The sequence below is a fragment of the Chelonia mydas genome, chromosome 10, assembly GCF_015237465.2.
Source record: "Chelonia mydas isolate rCheMyd1 chromosome 10, rCheMyd1.pri.v2, whole genome shotgun sequence".
NCBI classification, from domain to species: Eukaryota; Metazoa; Chordata; order Testudines; family Cheloniidae; genus Chelonia; species Chelonia mydas.
The window spans coordinates 11,337,677-11,364,128 of record NC_051250.2 but is presented as its reverse complement, the minus strand read 5'-3'; the positions used below and the strand labels follow the sequence as shown (position 1 = coordinate 11,364,128).

Here is a 26,452-nt window from a genome sequence, read left to right as displayed (position 1 = left end):
TTGTTTGGATTCAACAGCAGTTAAAAGCCAGACATGGGCCTGCGCAATCAAATATTGGAGCTGGAGTTTAATGTCCCCAAAGCGGGAGGGAATTCAGCCCCAGCTGCTCTGATCCATCTAACTCACTCTAGGGGTCAGTCACAAATGGGGATCCAAACGGAACAAGAGTTGGGTGGGTTTGAGACAGGGATTTGGTTCAGCCATCTCAAATATAAACCTGGTTTCAGAGTAGCAGCCGTGTTAGTCTGTATTCGCAAAAAGAAAAGGAGTACTTGTGACACCTTAGAGACTAACCAATTTATTTGAGCATAAGTATGATGAAGTGAGCTGTAGCTCACGAAAGCTTATGCTCAAATAAATTGGTTAGTCTCTAAGGTGCCACAAGTACTCCTTTTCTTTTTGCAAATATAAACCTGCAGCTCATCAGTTCTGTTCTTGCCCTGCAGTTTTAGGGCAAGAGTGGGCATGCGTTCTGGGGGCTGCATTCTGGCAGCCCAACTTTAGGAGGCAGCCGAGAATTTCCAGCTCAGAGTGCCTCTCTTTGTTAGAGTTGCCAAGCCTGACAGTGCAGGAGACCCAGGATGTAAATGGCATCATGCTTGCAAGAACCCAGAAGAAGAAATGCTGACATCATACAGCCCAAATTCCCCTCTCATCCCCAAGAGGTGGTTCCCCTAGATCAGGGCTGGGACACATATGTGGGGCAGTGAGGGGGGGTGTGAAACTTGCAGTCCTGCTCCCTGTGCTGGACCTGTTTTGAGTATATAGAGGAGAGTCCAGTCTCCAGGGCTGTCTATCTAGCACGTTTTCCCGGTCAGGACAAGGCAAAAGAAAGGGGCACTATAGCTGTCGGTGCAAGACAAATAAGCAATACTCCTTTCTTCTCCCTTAAGGCATGTATTTAGCTGGCATCTTAGCAATGCTAGCCTCTCCCTGGTTACCCAGGGATCACCAAAGAATACGTGGAGACAGGTTAATGCCATTGAATGCCAAACTCCATGGTGGCTGCACAGACATGAACAGGGCAGGAAAGAATTAACTTAGAGCTTATCACCAACACCAGTCTCCTGATTCCAAGGTCTGGATGGTACCATGTTGATCTTGAGATGGGACCAAGCAGGTGCAGAAGGTGGTGGGAGGAGAAGAATCTCCCAGAGGCTGTTCCATCGGCTAGACGTTCCTGAGCCGAGCTGGGGAAACAGGTCCCCTGCCGCAGGCTTGTCTACTGTGTGTGAGGACGGAATCAGAAGAGAGATGCCTGAAAAGGAAGTCTGTGGACATGCAGCTGGAGTTCAACATATTCCCCAGGGAGGGAGGGAACAAGGAAAAAGAAAGCCAGGCATCTCCTCTGCCAGGCAGTTGGCATCAGCTGGCTGACCACTAACCTTCAGTGGAAAGGTTCTATTCTGAATACAGCTGAAACCCCCAGCTATTCCCCTGCAGCAAACAGGGATGGGGACTCCAGTAATCAGTTTACATGGTGCCCTGAAGACTGGGAGCCTTGTCTGGATTTTGCAGTGTTGAAACTCCACAGACTCCTGACACATCGTTCTGAGCCCAGCAGCAGACAGACTCGTTATTGTTGCTGTCATTGTGCAGCGACTGCTGGCATGGACGGCAGGCTGGCAGCCGTGCAGCAGCTGGCCTGCCAGGAACATGAACATCTGTCTGCAGCGCTGATCCCCAGCCACTTCCGAGACCTCGAGAATGGATGAGCAGCTGGCTGAGGAGAAAGTACATTTCCTCCCGTTTGGCTCCTTTAGAAAGGGGCTCTGTCTTTATTCAGGATCTCGCCTATGGTGCTTTTCAGCAGCCTCTTGACGGGAGGTTTCTGTGCAATCAGCTCAGAGACCCAAAAAATTCATCAAAACCCCAAGCTGCAGAAATAATGTTTAGTCATGAGTTTGGGATTCGGTAACTCTATTTGTTTGGTTTGATGTCTATTAAAATAAGGCTTCTTTGAGGGTTTCTTTGATGGCTCCCTCCTCAGACTCTCTCAGTGCCATACAAAACAAACCCATGTCTAAAGGCTTCCTGTGCATCCCCTACACCAGGAACATGATTAAAGGGTTGACCAGAGCAATGTATCTCATAAATATGGGAAAATGCAAACAGTCCTGCTTGCCTTGGAAAATATTCTCCCTGCCTTCGTCTCTGTTGGTATCAGTAGCATTGTTTATACAGCATCAGAGCTGAACATGGCATCTGACAGTAGTAAAACAGTGAACGGGACAAGGAGCCATTCCCCAAAGAGCTGTAGTCCATTATTATTTGTATTATGGTAGTGCCTACAGACCCCAGGCAAACTTAGTCCCCTTGTGCTAGGCTCAGTGGAAATACACTGAGAAATAATCCCATGTACCCAGCCAACATCCTAGTCACTGGACCGCCCTGCCTATCTACCCAGGAACAGATTCCAGTAATAGTTCCAGGGAGGATTATGATAGCTAAACACCAGTAGCACTACTTTGCACTTACATGGCACTTTTCATCCATAGATCTCAAAGAGCTTCACAAAGAAGGATCAGCACCGTTGTCCAGATGGGGAACTGAAAGCACATAGCTGCATTGGGGAATATGTTTGCTAAAATGTCCCACCATCTCAGCTTCACTGTGTATGCAGAGTCCCAGGTGGCAGCTGGTGTTCTAAGCACCAGGTTATCTATCCTTGCTTAGAGCAGGAGAACATCACATGGTTAAAATGCCAGTGGGCACCATCTATGCTAGCTCTCCTACAGTAAAGTGGAGCTGAGGCAGTGGGGAATCACAGCAAATATCCTAGTACAGGCAGGACCCATAGAGGTTAACTTGTGATTTTTCCCAGGCTCCCAGAGACAAGAATGGGAACAAATCCCAAATCTCCTGATTCTCAGTTTGATCAATATGAGATAAGTGATGTTTGGGGGATAGGGGGGGTTAGTACTACCAGCCTTAGAAGAGGCTGGTGAGAAACTTTACAGTATGAATTGAGTATGTGATCTGGGTGGTCCACTTCATGGTAACCTCTTGAATACAGTTGTGAGAAAATCCCACTGTGCCCAATCCTACTTTGGTCTCTGCTAATCAGTGTCCCTGTGCATTGACTGTTCTGCCTGCCATAATAAATCAGGCAGAAATTGAAAAGTGGGGGAAATAGAAACCAAAGAGGTAATTCAATTTATAACAAGGTTGTTCCCTGTTTGGTTTGGTCACACTACACAGCCATGTAGAAGTCCCAGATCAACACACAGCTTCAGAATCCCAGGGTCTGGGGCCAGCAATAGCTGGACAGAAGCCAGGGCAGGCAACACTGACAACTCCTGCACAAGAAAGCAGAGAACAGTTTCACAAAGATACGGGAGAGCTTCCATTCCGTTAAAGATATTGCCGTGAGTGAGTGCAGGAGGATGGTGCGTCTGGGATATGGAGGGACTGAATAGGGCTGTACAGACACTATTCAACATCACCACAGAGATCATGAGGATGAAGGCAACTTTGTGAAATAACAGCAAGTATTAGAGGCAAGGGGGAAAGAATCACTGGAGGCTAGGGACAGCTGAAAGTGGGGTGGCAAGGGGATTGCTCAGACAGAGACAGTTTGGTAAAGACTGCATTGGTGTAGAGAAGTAGAGAAGGCAATTTCTTCACTGCCTACCCTGAGATGCCTCAACAGAATAATGAAAAGGAGGACTTGTGGCACCTTAGAGACTAACCAATTTATCTGAGCATAAGCTTTCGTGAGCTACAGCTCACTTCATCGGATGCACCGATGAAGCTCACGAAAGCTTATGCTCAAATAAATTGGTTAGTCTCTAAGGTGCCACAAGTCCTCCTTTTCTTTTTCCGAATACAGACTAACACGGCTGTTACTCTGAAACCTGTCAACAGAATAATGTGTCTAGAAACTTTCAGAAATGCCCCCTATGATAATATTACACAATTCTTGAGCTGAGCTCAGAAAGCGAAGTCGATTGGGCAATACAGCTGACTCCGTGACCATTAGAGATGAGTTCCAGCAGCAACATTTGAATCTGGACTTCAAAAGCGCTACATTTCAAAGGTATTCAGATCAGGAGTTTGGTTTAGTCCATTTAAAGAGAGAATCCATTTGCAAAATAGAGACTAACCAATTTATTTGAGCATGAGCTCACAAAAAGCTCACGTAGCTCACGAAAGCTCATGCTCAAATAAATTGGTTAGTCTCTAAGGTGCCACAAGTACTCCTTTTCTTTTTGCGAATACAGACTAACACGGCTGTTACTCTGAAACATTTGCAAACTGTAGATCTGGCTCCAAGTTTACATTTATAAAACCTCCAACATTGGGGGGGTGCTCAAATTTGGGGATTTGGCACATGCTCACTGCTACGTTACTATTATTTCCACACCAAGAAGTGTGCTAGCACCATTACAGAACACATAGAAAGACATGGCCTACACCCCACCCTAAGGCCCTGATCCTGCCATCGGATCTGCTGTGGTACGGATGTGACACGCAGGGAGGGGATGGGGTGGGGAAGAACAAGGTTTACAGTAAGAGGATCACAGGGTGACTTAGGTTAGATGTTTGCATACCTTGAGGCTACAATTTAAAGTCGTTTATTGATACTACTATTATTATTATGCTTATTATTTGGCTCACTTCTTGGGGGCGTATCACACTCTTTGCATCAGGTGACACGCGTGTGCAAGCACTGTGCATCGGACTGGAGGTTTTGGGCCATGCCCACGAAATACTCTGCCTTCAAACGGCATGGCCAGGAGGGAAACAGCTCTTCCAACAACCTTCCCCTCCAGCTCAGCACCTCGGCGCTGCTCTGTAAGCGCCTGCTAAGCGCAGCTCCCGCTTTGTCTCCAGGGAGACTGTCAGGGCCCAGCCTCTCAGCCCGCCCGATGCACACGGGAGAACTCGGCCAGGGCTGGGCGAGCACCGCGGCGTCCGCTCCCAGCCCCCTGCGGCGCGCCCACGTGGGAGACAGGCCGCCGCGGAGGAACGAGCGGAGCCCGCCCCTTTAGGGGCGCGGCCTGGGAGAGCCCCGCCCCAGGGAGCCCGGCACCGGGGCTCGGCCTGGGGGCGTGGGGAGAGGAGTTTTTAAATCGCGGCTGCCGCCGAGCTGCGGGCGGACTGGAGCGGTCGCTGCTGCGGGCCGGGGCTGGCGGGACGCGGCACCTGCCAGGCGTTAGCGCGGCGCCGGCTGATCTTGGAAGTCTCCAGCCGCGGCCTCTGGCCGAGTCGCGTCGGTCCCGCTGCGAGCGGGCTGGGCAAGATGCTGAAGAGCTGCGGAAGGAAACTGCTCTGGTTCCTGGTCGGGTGCACGTTCACCTGCCTCTTGGTCCTGATGGCGGATCAGCAGAAGCGGCAGGTGGGGGGCCTGGGAGGAGCAGGGGGCCGGCGGGCTTTGCGGAGCTCGGCGAGCCCGGCCCCGGCCCGCCAGCCGCAGCGGCAGGGGGGCGAGCCCGGCTCGGCCCCCCGAGAAGTGAAGAGCTTCACCGATTACTTCAGCAAGCTGAGCCGGGGCCGGCGGGAGGCGCAGGAAGCCGGCAGCCTGGCCCCGCGCCGGGAGGGGACCCCCGGGCCGGCCCTGGAGGACATCACGGCCCAAGACGTCTTCATCGCGGTGAAGACCACCAAGAAGTTCCACCAGGCCAGGCTGGAGCTGCTGCTGGACACCTGGATCTCCCGGAACAGAGACTTGGTGAGCGGGGGGACGGGGCCAGTGGGGCGCGGGGACTTGCAGCCTGCCTGCGGCCGGGGCTTGCTCGGCAGCCTTCGGCAGGTGAGCTGCCCGGCCTGGGAGCAGCAGGGAGCCGAGCCAGGCCGCCCTGGGAAGCACGAATGAGCTGGCTAGTGTCTGCACGCCCAAGCGCCTCCAGCCAGAGCCTCCCGCCCTTGGCCCGGGGAAGGGAAATTGAGGCACATTCCAGCAATGATTTTCTCTCCCCCCGCCCCCCCCCCCCGCTCTTGATCTCTATTGACAAACCTGGGGGGGAGGGGGGGCTTTGGGAGGATGTCACACCCACACACACACACCCTCCGCAGCCCGGGCTGCCAGGGAGTTAACGTGAAGCAGAAGTTTCACCTCTTTTCAGCAGGGGTCCTCTGCTTCCCCCAGCTGGAGGATTCAGGTGCATCCGTGTCCCTGCACAGCTGAGGGGCACAGTCCGCTCTGAAACGCGTTCCTGCCTTGGGCCTGGGCCGCACGCACTCCGGAGCCTTTTGGTTAAAGTGCCTCTGAAGCGTAGCCGCTCTGGTCTCTCAGCAGCAGGGATCTTTAACGAGACCCCTGTGTTCAGGGCTCAGGTGCCTCTCTATTCCTCCCGCTCTCGCGGCCTCCACCCCCAGGAGACTGGGGATGAGGAGCATGAAATGCAATTTGTGTCGCTGGCCTGGACTTGTCAGATGTAAAACAGGGGCTGAAGTCCAGAGCTCCTTAGCATAAAGAAAAGGGGAGAGGACTGAGAGTTCTCAGGGTTGTTTAGAGACTGCTGGGGAGGGGGACCCTGCAAACATCAAGCCCCTTTTCTTTGCCGGGAGCAGCCATGGCTACGCTGTCAGCTCACTATTTAAAGAAGGAATTAAGCTGCATTTTCAGAGAAGTGTCACCTACACTAAAAGCCTGTGCCCAAGGATATCTCAGCAACTGCTTTAGCAGTATGCCTGGAGGGGAAGTAGCATTTCTGTTTCAGAGGGCACATCTGGTCCATACCTCAATATAGAGCCTAAGCAGTAATAATAAAGCCTTACGGCACCTTTTCACCTGTAGATCTCAAAGCCCTTTACCATTGTGACTCACATTGTCCCGGTTTTGCAGTTAAGGAAAGTAACACACAAAGTTGCAATAGCAGAGCCAGCATCTATAGACTGTAGCACCTTGGCTCTGATGCCTAAGGAGATGTCTTTCCCCTTGTGGTATCCTCTCAGAAGCCAGGCATGTACTTAGCTACTTCAGCGCAAGGCCAACTCTGAATTACAACATCGTTTGCAGGGTACTGGGTAGATTTCTGGTACCCAGATACTACAGTGGTGGGTGTACACAAAATGCACAGACAGAGGGAGAGACCAGCAGACCCCAGGTTCTGGGGCTGAGAAAGCCATGGAATAGCAGTCAGTTTGGGTGGGAATTTTGGTAACCAGAAATAGTGTGGGATTTCATAGAGTTTAAGATTAGATGACTAATAATGGTCTCTTCTAGTCTCGCCACCAGTATGTACTGGCTGAGAGAATTCACCACCAGCCTGATCTGTTCTCCGTCTCCCCCAAAGCCCCCTGTATTCGTGTGAGCGATTGTCTCTCACTCTCCACCAGTGTCTTATCCATTATTCTAGGACTTAAGAGAAAAAAAAAAAAGTAAATCTACTTGTTTCCTTAGGAAACTTGCTTTTGCCATTTGCTCTCCTTACTCGGGAATTATTTTGATCATCAAACAGCTTCCCAAGCAGATTATGCCTGTTCTTAACAGAATGAGACTTTCCCATTTTCTCTCCCCAATTCATCCCCTTCCATCTTCACCAATTTCCTTATGGGCTCTCTCTGGGCCTGCCGTGCGGTGAGGTGGACTCATGTTTCTCACTCAGGAATAATATGTAAAAGATCTCTGCAGCAGACTTAGGACATCGCTTCCATTGACCTGCTCCTTTACTTACGAGATCTCAGAGGCCTGGCAGTGGCTCTGCCGTTTCTCCCTGCCATGGTTGGTTAGTGGAAACTCTTAGCTGATCTTTTATTTCTACAGCCTCTGAGCAGGGGGAGGGGTTGGGGGGCTGGAGGTGGATAAATGCCCTGAGCACCTACAGATGATCCTGGGAATGGCTGTTCTCTTTTTCTCATAGACTCTGGCTTTCTTCTGGGTTTTTGTTTTGTTTCGTTTGTCCGTTTGGATTCCCAGAGTCCTGAGTCTCAGCTCTCACGCTGTCCCCCTGGGCAAGCTAACAAAGCCTCTTTTCTCCCAAGCGCAGAGAAAAGGCTTCACAGGCTCTTGTGTGGTGCTTTCCATGGGAACCGGGGAGCTGAAGCTTGCAGTGTCCAGGTCAGGTTGCCTAGAGATGAGGGCCAGGAAGCCAGGGGGGTGCAGCTCAGAGAGGTGCCCAGCTGACAAGCTGCTGAGTGATGCTCTTGTATAGCACTTGAGGGACAAGCCTTGGAGAGAGTTGAAGTTACTGAAAACTCCTGCAGGAGGAAGGACAGCAAGCTGGCGGGAATGTGTCCCAGTCTTTCCACGCTGGCCTGGCTGCTGTAACCAGGAAACTGACCCTCCATTTCAACAGGCCTGACAGTTTTTGTTGCCCTTTCCAGAGAGACTGCGGGGAAGTGAATCTGTCTCTTGCCCGCACAGTTTCCTCTCTGAGACAGTCTCCTACCAAGAAGCCTCGTAACAGCAACTTTGGGGCACCGTGGCTTCCCCAACCGTTAGACTGTAAGCGAAAGGAAAAGAGAAACTATCTGTGCACCTTAGAGTGTAGCGTCTGGGGGGGCCCTGCTCTCATGTGCCCCCCTAGAGGTGTGGGTGATATAGTGGTGAGCTCCTGCCCTCTGGTAACTGCTGAGCTTTTGCTGGAAGCTTCTCCCTGTGAGAGAGCTGGCTGAAGCTCAGTGCTTCATACGAACAATGCTCTGGGTTAGTAAAGGGGGTTTTCGGCTGAGGAGTTGCCTGTGCTAAAAGTGTGGCTCTCAGTCTGAGTCAGGCCTCTCTTCTCTGGGTCCCAGACCAGCTCTCTTTTGTTTTGCCAACAGCCTCTCAGCATTCATGCTACTCTGCACCCTGGCTGCAGGGCAGGAGTGGAAATTCTTAGCCCAGAATCCCCTTTGGCTAATAAACACATCTAGTTCTTCCGAAGCAGAGAACAACCCTCCCTGTCTGTCCCCACCCTTTCCCCTTCTGAGTCAAAATCTGAACCGTCCGCTTCATAGTTACACTCAGGGCCATGTTTGTTTTTAAATGAACGGCTAAAGGGTTAAGTAAAATAGTGCATTGAGGAGAAGGGGTTAAATCTGCCAGGTGGTTCCAGTTTGGAGAGATGATAGGAAGGGGGAATTGCTATTGTGTTGTCTTCTTGGATACTTTTTGTTCAACATACAATAGCCTCAGTTTCCTGTGTTCGGTCTAATCCCAGATATTGCAATGATATCATGTGGTAGGACTCCCCCCTCCCCTCCCTTCCTCCTTTTATCTGAGCAGAGTGGATAAGCCTTGGCTTCACCCCTGCCCCCAAATCCTGCACCTACTCCTGTGCTTCAAATGAGCTAGCCCAGACAGGCTGTTTTTTGGAGAGAGGTTGTTCCTCCCTGCCAGCACCTTTTGAAGAGAGTTTGCAGCTGTGGCTGACTCAGCACTTGAATACCTCACATGCTGCAGAGTGGTCTGGGGAATGTTTGCACTTTAAAAAAAAAAAAAAAAAAAAAAAAAAGCCCCAATGTTGTGAAAAAATCATAAATGCAAGTTCATCCAGCCCCCCCAATTCCTGCTGAGGCTGAGGAGTTGCAGTGACAGGACCGCACAAGAACCGCGCTCCTTGTCCCAGGGTACAGGGCCCCGAGCGAACATTCTCCAAGCAGCTTGGTGGGCTTGCTCCCAGGAGATGCATGGAAGGAGCTACATGATTAACTCTGTTGCAAGGATATTCTCATTTCCAGAAGACTGGCAGAAAATTGCAGGTGCTGATACCTATTCTAGCTAGTTTACTCAAGAGGAATGTGTTTACCTTCCAGAGAGCACAGGCAGTTCCCAAATTTTCCTAGCACCTTGGCCAGAATCCCTGTCCTCGGGGGTAACGGCCTGCTGGGGTGTGCTGACATGCTCCCAGTGGGCCTTACGCATTCATGTGTACACAGCAAGTATAGTGTTTACACTCCAAACACAGGTGTGGGCTCTGTCCAACCCAGCAGGTGGAACTGGGCTGTCAGAGCTCTGCCAAGCCAGTTCTGGCCTCTCCACTGCAGCTCCCATCCAGAGGGGAGTGACAGCTCCTCTCTCTTCAAACCTGGGCAGGTTAAAGACAAACACACATGGGGCCTGAATCTGGGAGGTGCTAAGCCCCCTGCAATGCCAGCTGAAGTCTGCAGGAGCTGAAGATGCTCATTCTTTCTCAGGCTGAGGCCCATATGAAAGCAGATCTCCCAGGCAGGGGGATATTATATGGGAGATGGTGTTTGTTTTAAATGGAGGGCAGGGTTATCCTTGGACACCGATGAACTGGGGGCATGTATTGCTGTTAATTGCATGTCCCAAGCAATGAGGTATTTCTTCTCAGGCTTCAATAAAAGCACTTGAAATATAAGTCTGTGAAAGACACGTGCAGAGCGTGAGGCGGGGGGGGGGGGAGTGGGGAAGAGGGGTGGGTCCCTAATTGCACAAGGAGCTCATTGTTCAAAGGGGGATTATTAAAAATAATAGCATTTGAAATTACAGAGAAGAGGACTCTTCCTGTTACTGAAAAGCGAAGGAGCGAGAGTGAGCTCCGCTCCTGTTTGTGAATGCCTTGTAACCTCAGGCTTCTGTCGGTTAAAAGGATCAGGTTCTGAAATTAGGGGTCTCTGTGCCAGCCACAGCCCCCGCAGCAGGGGAAAGCCACAGCTCAGACAGCTAGGCAAGAAAGGGGCCAGGACCATCAAACTAATCCTTGAAATGAGCTGGTGACTTTCTCCCCAACTGCCTTTTTTGGGTTTAGTTTTGTACTTGCTGTTTGGCCCATCAGAGCTTGAGCTGTGTGTGTTTGCAGTAAACGTGCTGCAGGGGACAAAAGCCAGGCAGGAGCCTGTTCCAGCTGCTAATTCTCTCCTCTTCCTCCCCTGAGTAGTGACTTTTCCAGCTGGAGGATACAGCAATGAACTGGAACCATCCAGGGTTGCAACCTGACAGATTGGCACAGGTGCCTCCCCCTAAAACATCCTGCGGCCAGCGAGGGCAATCTACTTTTAGACACTGCCCTCCAGGTTAAAGTCATTGCGTCCTTTCTTGTAGGAGAGCATGGTGCTTTAGACACAACACTGGCTGGCAAGCCTCCAAGGACTGTATAATCTCAGCCTGGGCCCCAGAAGCTGTAAGCCCCTGAGCTCTCCTTGGGTTCAGTGGAAGCTGAAGGTGCTCAGCACCTTGCAAGGTCAGGCCAAACATCACGCATGATGGTGGGGAAATGACACCAGTACCAAGAAAGGGCAGGATGCAATTTATGCAATGGATGGTCATGAGATCCTTTGTGCAACATGCCTCACGTTGGTTCCTGTTTTGATGCAATTGGTGCAGGAGTGGGTGAGGAGAGGGTCAGCAGTAAGACACAGCCGTTTGTCTCCTGAGAGCGTATCATCCCTGAAGGTATTTCTGTTCCATTTTAATATGAAACAAAATTGAGACTCGCTCTTGGAAAAAGGACAAGAGAAGAGAGGGTCAGGACCAATTTTCTAGGTTGCTAGGTGGGTGGAATAGGAGCCTTATGGCTGGATCCTGCCACCCACACTATTCGTCACCAAATAAGATCAGCCAGGGAGCTGTGAGCAACTGCGGGCTGAGCTAGGGTTTCAGTGCAAATAAGTGGAAGTGAGTCACTAAGAAAAGAGAAATGAAGGAAAACCCTTTTTTCCCCATGTGACAGTCTGGACTGGCAGTGTCTCTCCTTCCCCCATGCAGGGAGCTGGGCCAGGCTGGGCAGGACATGCTGTGAAGCCACAGAAGGATAGGAGAGCACCCTGTGCTGGGAGCGGAGTTCCTCTAGCAAATCCCTGTGGTACAGAACGGGGCGGGGGCGGCGCATGCCAGTGGCCTGGTGTCTGTCTCCGAGCCCCGTTATGCAGCAGTTTAAGGAACCTGGCAGGGTAAAGTGCATTGTCCCAGCCTTATTCTTTGGTGGCTGCTATTGTTGGAGAAGGATTTGGCATCCTGTGTTTCTTTAAATTGCAGCTTTTAGAACAATGGGGCTTCCTGTGTGTCCCGAGTCAGGGTCCCTGGCCAGACAATGCAGCCACTGAGCAAGCAGAGACAAAGCCCTTTCTTTCATCAATTTAAGGGGAGTAAGCGTGGGACGTAACTCCTTGCACTCCTAAAGCAGAAGCAGCCCAGAGAGAGCCCCTGAATAAGAGGGGAAGGGAAAGCATTCACAGAGCCCAGAGTATCTCTGCCTGCTAGTAGCAGGCTGGCCTGTGCTTTGGTCCTCCATACATGTATGTAACTGAATCCCAGATCTAGGGAGGTGCAACTCACGATTGAGCTGAGGCCTACAGGGCCTGATTGACCTCCCATTTATACCACTGTCAATGTGGAGTACCTTTGCTCAGGTCCAGCATGCACTGAAGTCAGGGGAGTTACACTGGGGGGAGAGGGGAATCCGGCTCAGAGCTGATAGATGCACTGTGTACACGTGCACAGGCTAAACAGTGCATCTGCTAATCCTCGCATCTTATGGCTTACACAGAAAATCAGCAGTCTCCCCACCTATCACCAAAGATTTCTTTGCAGACCTAGTGAGCTCCCTCTGGCTAGGAAACTGTGGCTTTCACACAATACACTGCTGCTGTGTATTTTCTGGGATCTCCATGAAGGCTCTTCGAGTGTTAAATGAGACTGCCCAATGAACGAAGACCACGTTGGGAGGCACTGTCCTGGCTTTTCATTGCATCCATCTCCTGGCAGCTTCGAAATACATGTTGGGTCTCAAATTGTCAGTGGGAATGTGCAAGGTTCTGAGGCTGTGGTTTAGCAAGAGAGCTTCAGCTGTGCGTATGCTGACTCTGTTCCTGTGAGGGTGACCAGAGCATCACAGCTGGAGGCTTGGGTATCTGGGACATGCAGAGAAAGAATAGAAAAGCTTTCAATCTAAGCGAGCAGTTGAGTGTAGTGGGCATGGTTCTACCTGTGCCCAGCCTCCAACCTCCCTGCCCCAGGCTCCTCTATTCCAATGAAGAGCCCAGCAGCCACAAGGAGCAGAGGATCTAAATCGAAGGGGAGAGTGTTAAGGATGGGGCGCTGCATACATTGAATATCTAACTACATAGCAGATCTGAGACTAAACTGCCTTAAAGAGAAGACAGGTTTCAGAGTAGCAGCCGTGTTAGTCTGTATCCGCAAAAAGAAAAGGAGTAAGTGTGGCACCTTAGAGACTAACAAATGTATTTGAGCATAGGCTTTCGTGAGCTACAGCTCACTTCATCGGATGCATTCGGTGGGGAGATTTATATACGTAGAGAACATGAAACAATGGGTGTTACCATACACACTGTAACCAGAGTGATCACTTAAGGTGAGCTATTACCGGGGGGGGGGGGGGGGGGGGGCACCTTTTGTAGTGATAATCAAGGTGGGCCATTTCCAGCAGTCTCTCGTTGGAGTCTGTTTTTGAAGTTTTTTTGTTGAAGTATTGCGACTTTTAGGTCTGTAATCGAGTGACCAGAGAGATTGAAGTGTTCTCTGACTGGTTTTTGAATGTTATAATTCTTGACATCTGATTTGTGTCCATTTATTCTTTTACGTAGAGACTCTCCAGTTTGACCAATGTACACGGCAGAGGGGCATTGCTGGCACATGATGGCATATATCACATTGGTAGATGTGCAGGTGAAAGAGCCTCTGATAGTGTGGCTGATGTGATTAGGCCCTATGATGGTGTCCCCTGAATAGACTCCAAAGAGAGACTGCTGAATTGGAATTAATTTGCAAACTGGATACAATTAACTTAGGCTTGAATAGAAACTGGGAGTGGATGGGTCATTACACAAAGTAGAACTATTTCCCCATGTTTACCATCCCACCCCCACCCCCACTGTTCCACAGATGTTCTTGTCAACTGCTGGAAATGGCCCACCTTGATTACTACAAAAGGTTGTGTCCCCGCCCCCCGCCGCTGGTAATAGCTCACCTTAAGTGATCACTCTGGTTACAGTGCGTATGGTAACACCCATTGTTTCATGTTCTCTATGTATATAAATCTCCCCACTGTATTTTCCACTGCATGCATCCGATGAAGTGAGCTGTAGCTCACAAAAGCTTATGCTCAAATAAATTGGTTAGTCTCTAAGGTGCCACACGTACTCCTTTTCCTTTTTTTTTGTTTTTTTTTTTTTTTTTTTAAAAAGAGAAGAGACTCTCCAGGCCCAAGGAGGATGGCTTTTTTGTAATCCTGGCAGTGAACACCCTCCTTTCCCCCCCCTTTCTCCCCCCCCCCCTTCTTTTCCCCTTTTCCTCTCTCCTGTTCTGTTTCCTCCCTTCCATTCTCCCCAGACATCTTTCCTCCCAGCTGACCTGCATATAGAGTCCTATGCCCTATAGTGGATCCTGGAAACCTGCCCAGGGGGAGGGAGGTCACAGGAATGGGAGATCTCATCTACAAGAAACATAGACAAGCTAATTAAAAAAGAGAGCGAGGCTGTCACTGTTTTGGTTTTAATTGAACCTTCTGGCTGGGTTCCCGCTTTGCGGAGAGCGGAGATGCAGGCAGGGGCTGGGAGGTAGTGAACCTGCAAAGACGAGAGAGTCCCTCCGAGGTATCACGTAGGGCAGGGTGCAGGCTCTACCCGTCCTGCCCAGGCAGCAGGGAGACAGGTGGTCAGGCTGGAGTTTCCTTCCAAGGGCTCCTCCAGTTCCCTGCCTGCCAGGAGGAGTGGCAGAGTGCTTCTCTGAGAGCCCGGGAGGTAGTTGCATTGTCTCCTGTGTGTGGGAGGGGCAGCATCATCAGAATAAAAACTTTCGATGCTGGCTAATAATAAACAAACATCCACTCTGGTCTATTTATAGCGGCCGAGCTGGAGGATTAGTTTAGGGGTTATTTTTGGAGCAGCCGAAGACACAGTTGCTGGAGACAGCGTTCCTGATCTAATCACGCAAACATTTTCCTCTATATTAAATCCCCCGTGGGCATCCTGAAAGCGTTCTGGTCTCCCGCCCCAGCCTGCGGGGCCCCCTTTGACACATTCCAAAGAGATTGATTAAATGAATACCGGGCGGAGGGGAAGGCAAGTGCTGGGGGAAGGTGGACACCATGACTGAGACCAAACAAATTCATCTCAGAATGCAGTCCTCGGGGTTGGGGGCTTTATAAACTCCCTCAATCAGGAGAAGGCCCCAGTCCCAGTCGGGGGGTGTGTGTGTCTCTTGCATGCCCTCTCCCCCCAAGGCCAGGTAACTGGCTGGTGCCGCCACATCCAGCACGGGGAGTATAAAGCAGGGGAAAAGCGCTGACCAGGCCAGTGGACGCCCCTCTGCCCCAAGGGCCGGGCAGGTGCTGGGGGACATCAGACCCTGCACTGGCTAAAAGACCATGTAAAAAGCCCAGAGCAAAATGGAGCCTTGGGGCCAGGGAGAGGAGGAACATCCCTGTGGACCCTTGATACCTCAGAAGGGAGCAGTCTCCTTTGTGGCAGGGGAAGATCAAGTCATACTGTCCCATTCCCCAGCCCCGAACCTAGCATGGTCCTGACACTGACAGCTAGGTGATGCCTATACCCTGCCCTCCATGATGCTCCCTTCAACTTACTGCCCCATGCCTGTTAGCCTATGTTATGGGCGGGACATTTCTCCATGGCCCCTGTAACTGAGCAGCTAACACCTTGAACCTGAGAGTCAAGCCTCCTTATTTTGCTTTGCGTAACAAACTCTTCTTAGGTGTTGTAATGCCATCCAGCCCTTTGTTTGAGGTTCCCCCGCAGCAATTGACTTGATGCCCCCCATGCGGGTTTCCCCTTTCTCAGTGAAGGAGCAGAGCCCATGTGTACTCTTGGGGCCCCCCACCCTGTCTCAGATGCTGTCTGTCCAAGACGTCTTGTGCCTTTCCTGGAATCACTGGCACATATGCAATTGCGCAATGGCTACACGCTCTCATGGGTAGTTTGGCTTTCACGCCTCAGATCAGCTCTATTCTCTTATACCAAAAAGGCCACTTGTAACCTCCCCCCCAATGGACCCAGGGCCCAGCCACCCCTTCCATTCAGGAGCTCTGCACTGTCTGCTCTTCCCAGCCACTTCCCTACCCCGGGGGACCTGAACAAACAAACTTGGCTTCCCTCCCTCTCCCCCGAGTTAACCAGCCCAGCTGTATGTTAATGGGGGAGCAAACACATTGCTGCTTAACTCTCCTGGACTGAGTAAAGTCAGGCAGACTCATTCAAGCTATTGTCACCCACTCGAGAACAAAAAAAGCCAGCGGGGCTGGACTGCCTGATGGGTGGCAACGAATTTCCAGTTCACTCGTAATTCATCATTCCCAGGCCTCTGCCTTCCCCCCCTTCAATTTCTCTTTGTCTTTTTTCCTTTGCGCTTTTGTGCGTGTCTGGTTTTTATAGCGCTTGGCAGCTGGTTGTGGTTTCTTCTCTCTCTCTGGCTTTGTTTGCTACACGCTGATTGATTGAGATTGCTTTCTCACCCTTCCCTTCCCTCCCCCTCCATTGTCCCTCCCCACATTTCTCCCCCAAAAGTCCAGGGTAAACCACTAGGATGTTCCCCTGGAGCCAGCCAACATATGCTGAGAATTAGCTGTGTAAATAAGGGAGTGCGGCCAGGCAGGTGGCTCAGGTAATTGGGGGAGGGTGTGTGTGTGTGTGGAGTCGGCAGTTGAAGGCGATTCAGTTACCTAGGAAGCTGGCTGAGTGCAGGGGGAGGAGGTGCGCCCCACTGTGCACACACGAGCACACAGACAGGTGCAGGGAGCTGCATTGATCAAGGCTGACACCCCGGCCCCAGCAAGCTGGGCGAAGCCAGGCTCGTGCCAGAGCTAAGCAGCTGCTGCCACCTGACCTCCTGCTCAATAAACAAAAGCTATGAGACGGGGCGTGGAGGCCACAGAAGGGGGGTGTGCTAGCTCAGGGTGCCAGGACAGAGCCAACTGGATGCATGCTGTTGACACAGGTGTGGGATGAAGCCGGGAGGCCGCCTCCGCACACCACGGGCAAGCAGTGCAAACACACCTGCTTATAGCCAGGCAAAGGCCGGTCACACAGTGTTTAGCAGAGCCAGGTGGGCTGAGCAGGGCAAGCCTTTGGAAAGACAAAGTTCCACGCCTGAACCTCAGGGCCTGAGCCAGCACTGAAGGCAGTGACAGCACCCCACTGGCTTCAGTGGGAGCACAAGCGGCTCCTTAGCATGCTGTCTCTCTAAGCGAAACCGCAGCTCAGCTGCATCTCATTACACATGGCTGTAGGTCGCTCCATTCCGCCCCACATTCCTCTCCGCCCCACATTCGTCTCCACCCCACATAAAGCTGGTGCAATCCCACTGCCCAGCGCTGGTGGTCATTCACAGCACATGCTGCAGCTTAACAGCAAGATCGTGGAAAACGCAATACAGTTAAAGAAACGAAGGCCACCGCATTGCAAGCGGCTGCCTCCGCTGTGTTCTTAGGTTGTGCCCCTTGCCTTGTGGCTTTGTGTTAAAGGCCCATATTGTTACACACTTGGGCCCTGGCAGTGAAATGACGTTCCAGAGATCTGGGCAGACACACACAGTGAAACCCAAGTAACTGTGACTGCAGCTCAAACTGGGGGGGGGCAACTCCACCACAGAGGAGGCTGGGAAACATGCGGTACAGACACTGTTTCCATTTTCTCTCCACTCTGGGAAGGGAAGCTTTAACCCTTTGCTTCCCTGTCAGGCCTTCTGTACTGTTTATTTTTTTATGGGGGGTGGGCAGAGATGGGGATTAAAATGAAGACACTTGGTTCCCTGCAGAGGATTGCGCAATGCAGGGGCGCATCTCACCCAGCTACTTTAAGGGGAAACACCTGCTTTCAGGATGAAACCTTAGGCACCTTTCCCTCTTGTCAGGGAGGAGTTTGCGGTGTGTGTTCCAGTGAGATCCTTCAGATCCTACCGTTTTCCAAAATGTCTTTCAGTCCAGCGATCCCAGCTCGGAGCCCTGGTGCCCTCCCTCTTCCAATGAGTGTGTTGAATGTTATCCTAGCTCTGTGATGGCCTGTAATCAATATGTTCATTAGGCTCAGATTTGTAACCCAATCACTTCCTTAAAGAGAAGCAGAGTCGGGCTGGAGCCACAGAGCTCAGAGCTGGCCTCCCAATTGCCTCCAAGTTCAGGGGTGCTTGGATCTAGGGTTAAGGTTTGGGCCTTAAGAAGAAATGAGTGACAAGCACCCAATCCCTCTAACCCCCTGATTGATATTGAATGGTTTAGCCTCTAGTGCAGCTGAGACAGAACCATTACAAAAAGTTTGACCAACACCCCCTTCCAGCAGGCCTTGATAGTGCTGAAGTCACTTTCTGCCCTTTCCTACCCCAGAATTAGGACTGTCGGGCAATAGCCATGGTCAATAGCAGGCCCTTTTCCTTCAGCAGCACCTGCTGCCTGGAAATCTTTGGAAACTGGAATGTAGCAGAAGTAGGTTCCCCCAGGGGAAAGGCACAAAGCAGCATGCCCTTGGTCATGTCAATTCTAATGACGTGTTATCATCTCTTTCAGACCTTCATCTTCACCGATGGGGAGGATGAGGAACTGAAGAAACGTACAGGTGAGTCAACCAATCCCATTCTGGTCTCCTTTCTGGCTGGCGCGAACCTGGTAGAAGTTTAGGCAGCTCAGTGGGCTCTTTGAATCCAGCAGTAAGTGCAAGATGCACACGTCATTTCTCTCTGAGCCTGGAGTAGTTTGGCCTCCCAGGTTCCTTCCCTCCCTCCTGCTCCATGATTTCAGGAACGAGGGGACTAAACCATCTGGGGGGAGCTTTAGACGGTAGAGAACTTTTCTTAAATCGTTAAAAAGGGCCAACTTTTGCGCTTGGGCTGGAATTTTCAGAGGCGCCCACAGCTGGCACCAGTTTTTTGAAACAGCATTTAGGCAAAAAACAGGCAGCCAGATTTTCAAGCCCGCTGAGCAGTTTGGGCGCTGACCTGTTCTGAAAAAGCTGGCCCCGTGCGTCACAAAAGGAGCTGGTGGGTGCTGGGCACTTGTGGCTGTCTGGCCCTCTGTTACGTCAGTGCGACACCACTGAAATCATTGGCCGCCCCCTTTACTAACTCACACCACCTTGACTGTGCCCTTTGGCCTGGTCTTACTCCAAGCAAGGACTCAGGAGGTGGCTTTCAAGGCCGGGGCAGAAATTGAATGTGGCGGTGGCGCCCCCTTGAGGATCTCAGGGTGCGGAAAACACTGCTCTGAGAACGAGGCAGCTTGTTACAGTGGTTGCCTTTGGGGAAAATGCCCAGCTGAGATTCCCCTGTCAGCGATAATGGAGGTCACAGCGCCACAGTCCCTTCCCCCACCTGCCCTTGGTAAAGCAGTCAGTGCAGCCATCTGCCCTGCAGCGGTTTGATCCCGTGTCTCCCTTCTGAGGCAGGGGAGAGTAAAAGGTGCCTTTCTAGGGATTTTTCCCATCCCAGCGCTGTGATTAACGAACCCAAGTAGCTTTCAACAGAGAGCGGGAAAGGGACTTACTTAGTGAGTGTTTATTCAGCAGCCCCTCCCCTCGAGTCTGGGGCAGGCCTTCCCTATTCTTCTGATGTAAATGATTCCCTTTCAGGCCCTGAATCAATTCCCTTTGAGATGGCCCAGCACATAACAGGTGGCCGGTGCTGGGAAAATGCAGCATGAATAGGCCAGGATTCTGGCTAACAGACCCCAGCAGAGGGGCTAGAGGATCCAGTTCACAGGCTCCACCCGCCCCCCTTCCGGAGACTGAGCGCGCAGCCCTGCAATGCAGGGATAGGGTGGCCAAATGTGTGCTTAGCACGGGTAGTGCTGAGATGGGGCCGATCCCTTCTTCTTCTTCTCATGACTCGGCAACATCCCTTCGTAGGAACTCTTAAGCCCACTTTATCTCACGCACCCTTGGCAACAATTCCCTGGGAGCTCCAGGCTTTGTCCCCTAGGATGCTCTCTGCTGTATACTTTAGATACAGGTCATGCCAAGCCTTTTATAAGGATATTCAGTCCCAGTACGGAACACTGCAGTGTCTTGGCCTAGGCCTGTGAAATATGGTTGTATTCTTTTCATTAGGATCCGAGCTTCCTGGCCTTAGGTTAGGAGGGTCTTGGCCTTCGTGGGCCAGCAGCAGAGAGGATAACAGGATTGTCGGCATCTTTCTGGCCTGTCTTCATTCTACCCGACCCTCCCCTTTTATGTGCGAGGAAAGTAGCTGCCCCTGCTGCTGTCTGTGAACCTTGCACTCAGTGAGGGGGCAGCCCTGGGCTACAAGCAGCCGCTGTTGGGTGCAAAAGAGCAAGGGTTCTTCAAATCACCAAACCGGTGGCAATGTCCCCCGCTGCTTCCTGGGCAGCTTTGGGTGGTGGACAAGCAGTTTCATTCGTTCAAGCAGATTGACTGTGTTGCTGGAGAGAGAGAGGCTCACCGGACTGATTGTCCCTCTTCTCTCCCCGACCCTCTTCTCACCACAGCCAATGTCATCAACACCAACTGTTCCGCCGCTCACAGCCGCCAGGCTTTGTCTTGCAAGATGGCCGTGGAGTACGACAAGTTCATCGAGTCTGGGAGAAAGTAAGAAGGAAATTAATGTCCAGAGAAAGAGAGTGAGCGAGCAATTGCGTGTGGGGTGTGTCTATATGCATGACAGTTTGTACACACGTGAGACCGCATGTGTGGCCAGGTGAAAGTGCTGGGAATGCAGGGAAGGACTCAAACTGCAGAGCCTTCTGGTGACCAGCTACAATGTGGCTGCCTGATTCTTTCAGTTTCCACGGACAGGTCTTGCCCCAGTATGGGCTAGGGACTGGTGCAGGGGGTTAGGAGTGGCTTCCGCTTGCGAGGCCTTGATTAAATCACTCAAACTCGCTGCACCTCGTTTTCCCTGTGCCGAATGGGAATAATAGCTGCCTGGCATTGTAAAGCGCTCTGCTGGAAGGAGCTCTGGGAGTGCTATTACCGGACTAACTGGGTTGCTTCTGTTGCTCCAGGTGGTTTTGCCATGTGGATGATGATAACTATGTGAATGTGCGGACCCTGGTGAAGTTGCTGTCTGGCTACCCCCACACACAGGACATCTACATTGGCAAACCTAGTCTGGACCGACCCATTCAAGCCACAGAGAGGATCAGTGAGAACAAGATGGTAAGAGAGCAGGACAGTGGGTTTACTAGGGCTAACACGAGGCAAAAGTCCAGCGGCCAACTGAGCCCAAAGAGGGGGGTTTCCAGCTTTCACTGAGCTGGTGATATGTTGAAAAATGTCATCGTTTCAGAATGGAGATGGACTTTAACAGGGACACAACTCTCCCAACTTCTCAGCACCAGGCTTAGCTGTGCATCCTGTGTGCGGATGGAGGTTTGGGTCAGCTTAACCAACCCGGGGAGCAGTTGAGACAATTGGGAGAATTCTCTTTGTATTGCCTAAATTAGTAAGAAGTTCATGAGGAGACAGGGAAAAGAAGTGGTCTTAAACCTCACTGTTTTGCTTTCCTTTTTTTTTTTGCAGCATCCTGTTCATTTCTGGTTTGCCACTGGGGGAGCAGGTTTCTGTATTAGCCGCGGGCTGGCGCTGAAGATGAGCCCATGGGCGAGGTAAGGGTATTAACACTTGGCACTGATGTTTCATAAGACTTCTAGAAAGTCCTGGATTACTCTGTGAAGGTCAGGATGGGGGAGGACACAGGAGATCAAAGATCACTGGTGACTCGAAATTCAACTGCATCCTGAAGTCCAACTCTTTGTGGACTTTGATTCCATCCCAATATCTAGAGGACTGAGGCTCCACCAACACTGGCCTCGTAGCCGTGTTTGAAGAGACCCCCAAAGAAACTAGGAGGGAGATTAAATTGCTCTAGTCCTAAAGACATTTGTCTCTGTAAGCCAGGGTTGAGGTCATTTGATAGGGCAGAGGCTGAATTCCTCCCACCCTCACCCTATCAGGAGGTAGGGCAGGTCTCCAACTCAGGGTTGGGACCCATTGGCGCAGCGTGGAGGAAAGTTAACTCGGTGCCTGGCAAACTCACGCACGTGCTCCCTTCTGTCTCCTACAGTGGGGGTCATTTCATGAGCACTGCAGAGAAGATCCGCCTGCCAGATGACTGCACCATCGGGTACATCATAGAGTCCGTGCTAGGAGTGAAGCTTATCCGGAGTAATCTCTTCCACTCCCACCTGGAGAACCTCCATCAGGTGCCCAAGACAGAGATTCACAAACAGGTAAACCTGGCCACATCCAAGAAGCACTTGGAGTTAGTGCAGAGGCCAGGGAAGGGCCACATATTTCTTGTGTGCAGATCCTAGAGCCCTGGCAATGATCACAGATAGAACAGGGAAGCAGGGTTATTTCTGTTCTCACCTGTTCCTCCATGAGCACAGAACCAGGATAGCTGTGTGCAATGAGCAGCAGGCCTCTTACCCCAGTGCACGATGGGCCAGGAAGGCCAGGAACGTAGGAAATTATCTTGAGAACCTGGGATTGAACCCAAAATGACACCACCTCAGCAGGAAGGAAGCTCCAAACCCCTTGGCGTTATCTCTGATAGAGGTCTCCTTTGGGGGTTTAATCTAGTGCTGTAGATGAGCAAGCAACCGAGCTACTGTATCTCATCCCAGTGTCTGAGTGCCTTGCAATCTTTCATGTATTTGCCCTCCTACCATGCCTGTGAGGCAGGGCAAGGCTGTTATCCCTATTGTACAGATAGGGCACAGAGAGATTCAGTGACTTGCCCGAGGTCACACAGAAAGTCTGTGGCAGAGCATGATCTGGAACCCAGGTCTCCAAGGTCCCAGCTAGTGCCCTAATCACTGGACCATACTGCCCCTCTGTCAAGAGCAGCATCTTGCCCGAGCAACACCTTCACCTTTGTGCTCTCCAGGTGACATTGAGCTATGGCATGTTTGAAAACAAGAGGAATTCCATCCACATGAAGGGAGCTTTCTCCGCTGATGAGGATCCATCCAGGTGAGCTGCGGCTCCCCCCCCCCCCCCCCCCCCGCCCCCACATTCATGTGCAACCAGACGTGTTCCTCCTTTTACCCCCGTACAACGAGGAAGCCTGGGCTTTAAAGCCAGGCAAAGAGCAGTTGAAATGACCCTCAGGCAATCAGGAGGTGGAATTACAGCACTTATAGACGTACCTGAGCTAGCTGTAACCTGCCTGCGTAGGATCCTGGGTCCATACTCACATGGCCACCACCCATGCTGCTGAAGCTTCACTGCAGTTGTCACTCAAGCTAGCTTTGCTCTAGTTCGGGTTTGTCTACACCTGCTGCAGTCCCACTTCTGAGCTGCAGTGTAGACAGACCCTCAAAGACCGAGCCTTTGCACGGCTGCTGCGTGCAGCAACTGGAAAGAGGTGTCAGTGTTGTGAGCAGGTCTTGGCTCGGGTGCTGATCGCTGGTGTTTCCCTCTCTTGCAGGTTCCGCTCCATTCACTGCCTGCTGTACCCCGACACGCCATGGTGCCCCCTGAATGTGGTGTACTAGGAGACGCATGTCCCCGTCAACCTTGTCCCAAGTTTCCCTGGTATCCGAAGGGCTTGTGGGACCCGTATGTGTGCATGTGATTTCCCTGCTGCGAGGCGAATGGTTATTATTGCTGTGATGATGCACAGTGTGTGCGGTTTATAGGCTGCTGTGCGGCCCCTCATCTCCCCTGCAACTGGAGAGAGCAGATTTTTGTGGTGCTGTCTGCCTCCTCCTCTGACAGGTCGGGGGTAGGTGGGAAAGGCTAGGCCCTGAGCACTTACACATGTGGCCCAGGGGCCAGGCTGGCTTGTGAAGGGTAAGTGTCCTGAACACCAGCCTGCGTGGCTCTACGTGTTGCTTTGCAGTGTTTGCAATTCTCATAGAATGTATGGGGAGTAAGTGTGTGCCCTGGGCCAGCTCTTTACTGCCATGGCTTTCTTTTTCTGCTGGAATTTTACTTTTAAATGTTCTCTCTATCCCATTCTGCCCAACCCTCACTCCCGTCTCTTCCTGCTTCCCATAAACCCAACCTGCTTTATTCTACTACCTCCCCACCCCATTCACTTGCCTCCCCCAACCCTTCATCCTTCGGCTCCGGATACTGTTTCAGATGAAGGTTCATTGATAATAGTTGTGGCAGGAGGTGGGGTTAATTCCACCCCTCTGCCCCCCTTTCTTGCCTCCCTCCAATGCTGGCTGTATTTTGGGGGGAGCAGGGGAAGTTTGCTGGCTCCAGGGGCAGTTCTCTGGACACATTGGAGCTGAGTCCAGGAAGTGCCCTGGAGAAATTTTGTACTTTGTCGTGTTTAGAGCTGGACTCTCAGAATCCCAGCTCATGGTAGCACTGAAGGGAGACAGGCTGGGGGGAGAGGAGCAAGGAGAGGGGTTGGTGGTGGAAGCCGAGAATCATTGTTAACTCTGTTCACTGGAGTTCCCTATGCCTCGCTGAAATATTTTCAGTACTATAAAGCTATGCAGTATTTATATAGGATAATTTAAAACATTTATAAAGGGGGGGGGGTTGCAAAGAGATGCATACATGCTGTGTCCATGTTTATGCTTTATTTATATGGAGACATAACGTCTCCCTTCAGTGCAAAGTCTCTGCCCACTTACCCTTGCCTTTGGAGCATCTTCGTGGAGGGGAAAAAGTGCTACACGTGTTTTGTCCCTAACACTCGTGTCTACCAGGGCCAATTATTCACACATGTAGAATGCACTGTCTGTACCAATAAATAATCTAGGTTCAGTGGAGCGAAAACATTTAGGCCGGGTCTGTCCGGGGGTATTAGATGCTGATGCAGAGGGTGAATAAAGAGCATTGGGAGGATTGCAACTAAGGGTCCAATGCAGGTCTCCCACTGGTGCAATTCCACTGGCTACAATGGAGTTAGTCCCGTCGCTATTGTGAGATCAGCATTAGCCCCTGAGCTTGTCTTTGCTATTGGTCCCATTCACCACTGAGCTCAAGAAACACCCCTTTTTCCCAAGCACCATTTCTGGGCTGGCCCAGCAGCTAGGGGCCTGTTGGAACTCAAGATAGATGCTGGATCATGGTTGCTGGCCCGCTGGACGCAGTGGGAGTCAGAAGCCTGAATCCCTGTGAGGATCTGGGCTTAAGTGCTGTGGAAGCTTTATACTCAGCATCTGGGAAAAGGAGCGCATTGCTCTGCTCAGCAGTGCCCCCTCTGGTCGATGGAGGATCAGCAGCTGAAGGGAGACAACTGTAGTTCACTGCATAACCTGCTCCAACAGACAGTTGCTCATGGCTGTGCAAATCCTCTGCTCCTGCACGAACATTGACCTAAGCCTTCCTCACCCAGGGGGTGAGAGCTAGTTGTTCTCTGCATGGATAAGTGGGCAGAGGCAGAACTGTATGTTTCCAATGAGAGGCTGCGTGAAAATGGCCCATAATGGGTGTGTCTGTAAATATCTTATTGCGACAGTAATTTTTTTTTACTGTGCTGTTTTTTTTTTTAATGGAGAATGATGTAGGGTTGAAATTTTTTTATACATTTTCTGTGGATCGGAAAAAACAAAACAAAAACCTTCTGAGAATCTGTTTGAAAATGAAATTGAAATGTCTTGTAACGATCACTTACCTTAATTTATGTGTTCCAGTATCTGGAACGTCACTCTCTGCTTTTCATAACTAGTATGTGTTTAAAAGAAATAGATTGGAAAAGAAATGACACATGTTCTCAGGGAATTAAACCTGATAGTTACCATGGAAATCCTGTGGTAGCCATCATTCTTTGCTTTCAATAAAGCAGCTTATTTGCTGATCACTGGCACATGGTTATTGTCTCTAGTTTGAACTGCATCCTGGGTATTTGGCATCACTCCCTTTCAAAGACATACTGCAAACCATTTCCTGCTTAAATGTCCTTGAGGGCAGCTAGGGCTGAAGGTTTTGCAGCCCATACCCCTCCGACACGATAGACCAACAACAAACTCCCAACAAGGCTCTTCCGTGAACATGCCCCACTGGCTGCAGTAGCTAACCTGAGCCAGCGTCGCATTCTCTCCACCCTGGACCCACATCCAACGCTCAAGAAGATGCTTGTCTAATAAAGCCCTCTTCGAAAAGTCTGCACCTGCAGTGACTGCAAAAAATACAGGGAGATTCCTACGCAGCCAAACTCCCATTATCGCTCAGGGGGCAGGTTTGCTTGTCCCTTTTCCCCACGAGTGACAGGTTGTCCAGCCAGTCCTGTTTCAGCATTCAGCCCTCTGGTCTCTCATGCCTATGGAGAACCTGGTTGGGCTGTGAAGGAGTAGGACCACACTCACTGAACCGTAGCTCCTCCAAACTGCAAGGGATAGGATACTGCAGCATGAGCACAGCTGAGGCTCGATCACAGTGCCTCAGAAAGGGGAAGGAAGACTGTTCTCAAAAAGTGTCTGTGGGGAGCTGGCAAGGGGAAGAGGGGAGGCGGGTTGGTTGACACGTAAGGAAGCAGTGGCATGGGATCCTGCATGCCATACTTTGCAAAGTCTAGCGCTAGTCTTACATCTAAGAGCCACAAAACTAGGCCAGGCCGCAGGGGTATGCTCAGGAATTTAAATTTGACTGCTTTTGCGGAGGCATATTCTGGGCCCTTGCTGTGGCCCCAGGGCCGGGAAGCTCTCTCTGCTCAGTGCCTGCCATGGCCCTGGGG

General features: G+C 51.3%; 1 protein-coding gene across 1 annotated transcript; it reads left to right on the top strand.

Moving 5' to 3' along the window:
• Window positions 1-5,081: 5,081 nt before the first annotated feature.
• LFNG (LFNG O-fucosylpeptide 3-beta-N-acetylglucosaminyltransferase) lies at window positions 5,082-25,585 on the top strand. Its single transcript, XM_037910922.2, has 8 exons — window positions 5,082-5,674; window positions 18,366-18,414; window positions 20,298-20,397; window positions 20,814-20,967; window positions 21,331-21,416; window positions 21,875-22,040; window positions 22,700-22,785; window positions 23,243-25,585. The coding sequence occupies exons 1-8, from the start codon at window positions 5,246-5,248 to the stop codon at window positions 23,307-23,309; spliced, it is 1,137 nt and encodes a 378-aa protein (XP_037766850.1). The 5' UTR covers window positions 5,082-5,245; the 3' UTR covers window positions 23,310-25,585.
• The last annotated feature ends 867 nt before the right edge of the window (window positions 25,586-26,452 follow it).

Bases quoted from the DNA above. Each gene is read 5' to 3' on its own strand.
- LFNG (XM_037910922.2), top strand. From the start codon at position 5,246: ATGCTGAAGAGCTGCGGAAGGAAACTGCTCTGGTTCCTGGTCGGGTGC. The intron at 18,415-20,297 runs GTGAGTCAACCA...TTCTCACCACAG, and splicing joins GGAACTGAAGAAACGTACAG to CCAATGTCATCAACACCAAC. The intron at 20,398-20,813 runs GTAAGAAGGAAA...CTGTTGCTCCAG, and splicing joins TTCATCGAGTCTGGGAGAAA to GTGGTTTTGCCATGTGGATG.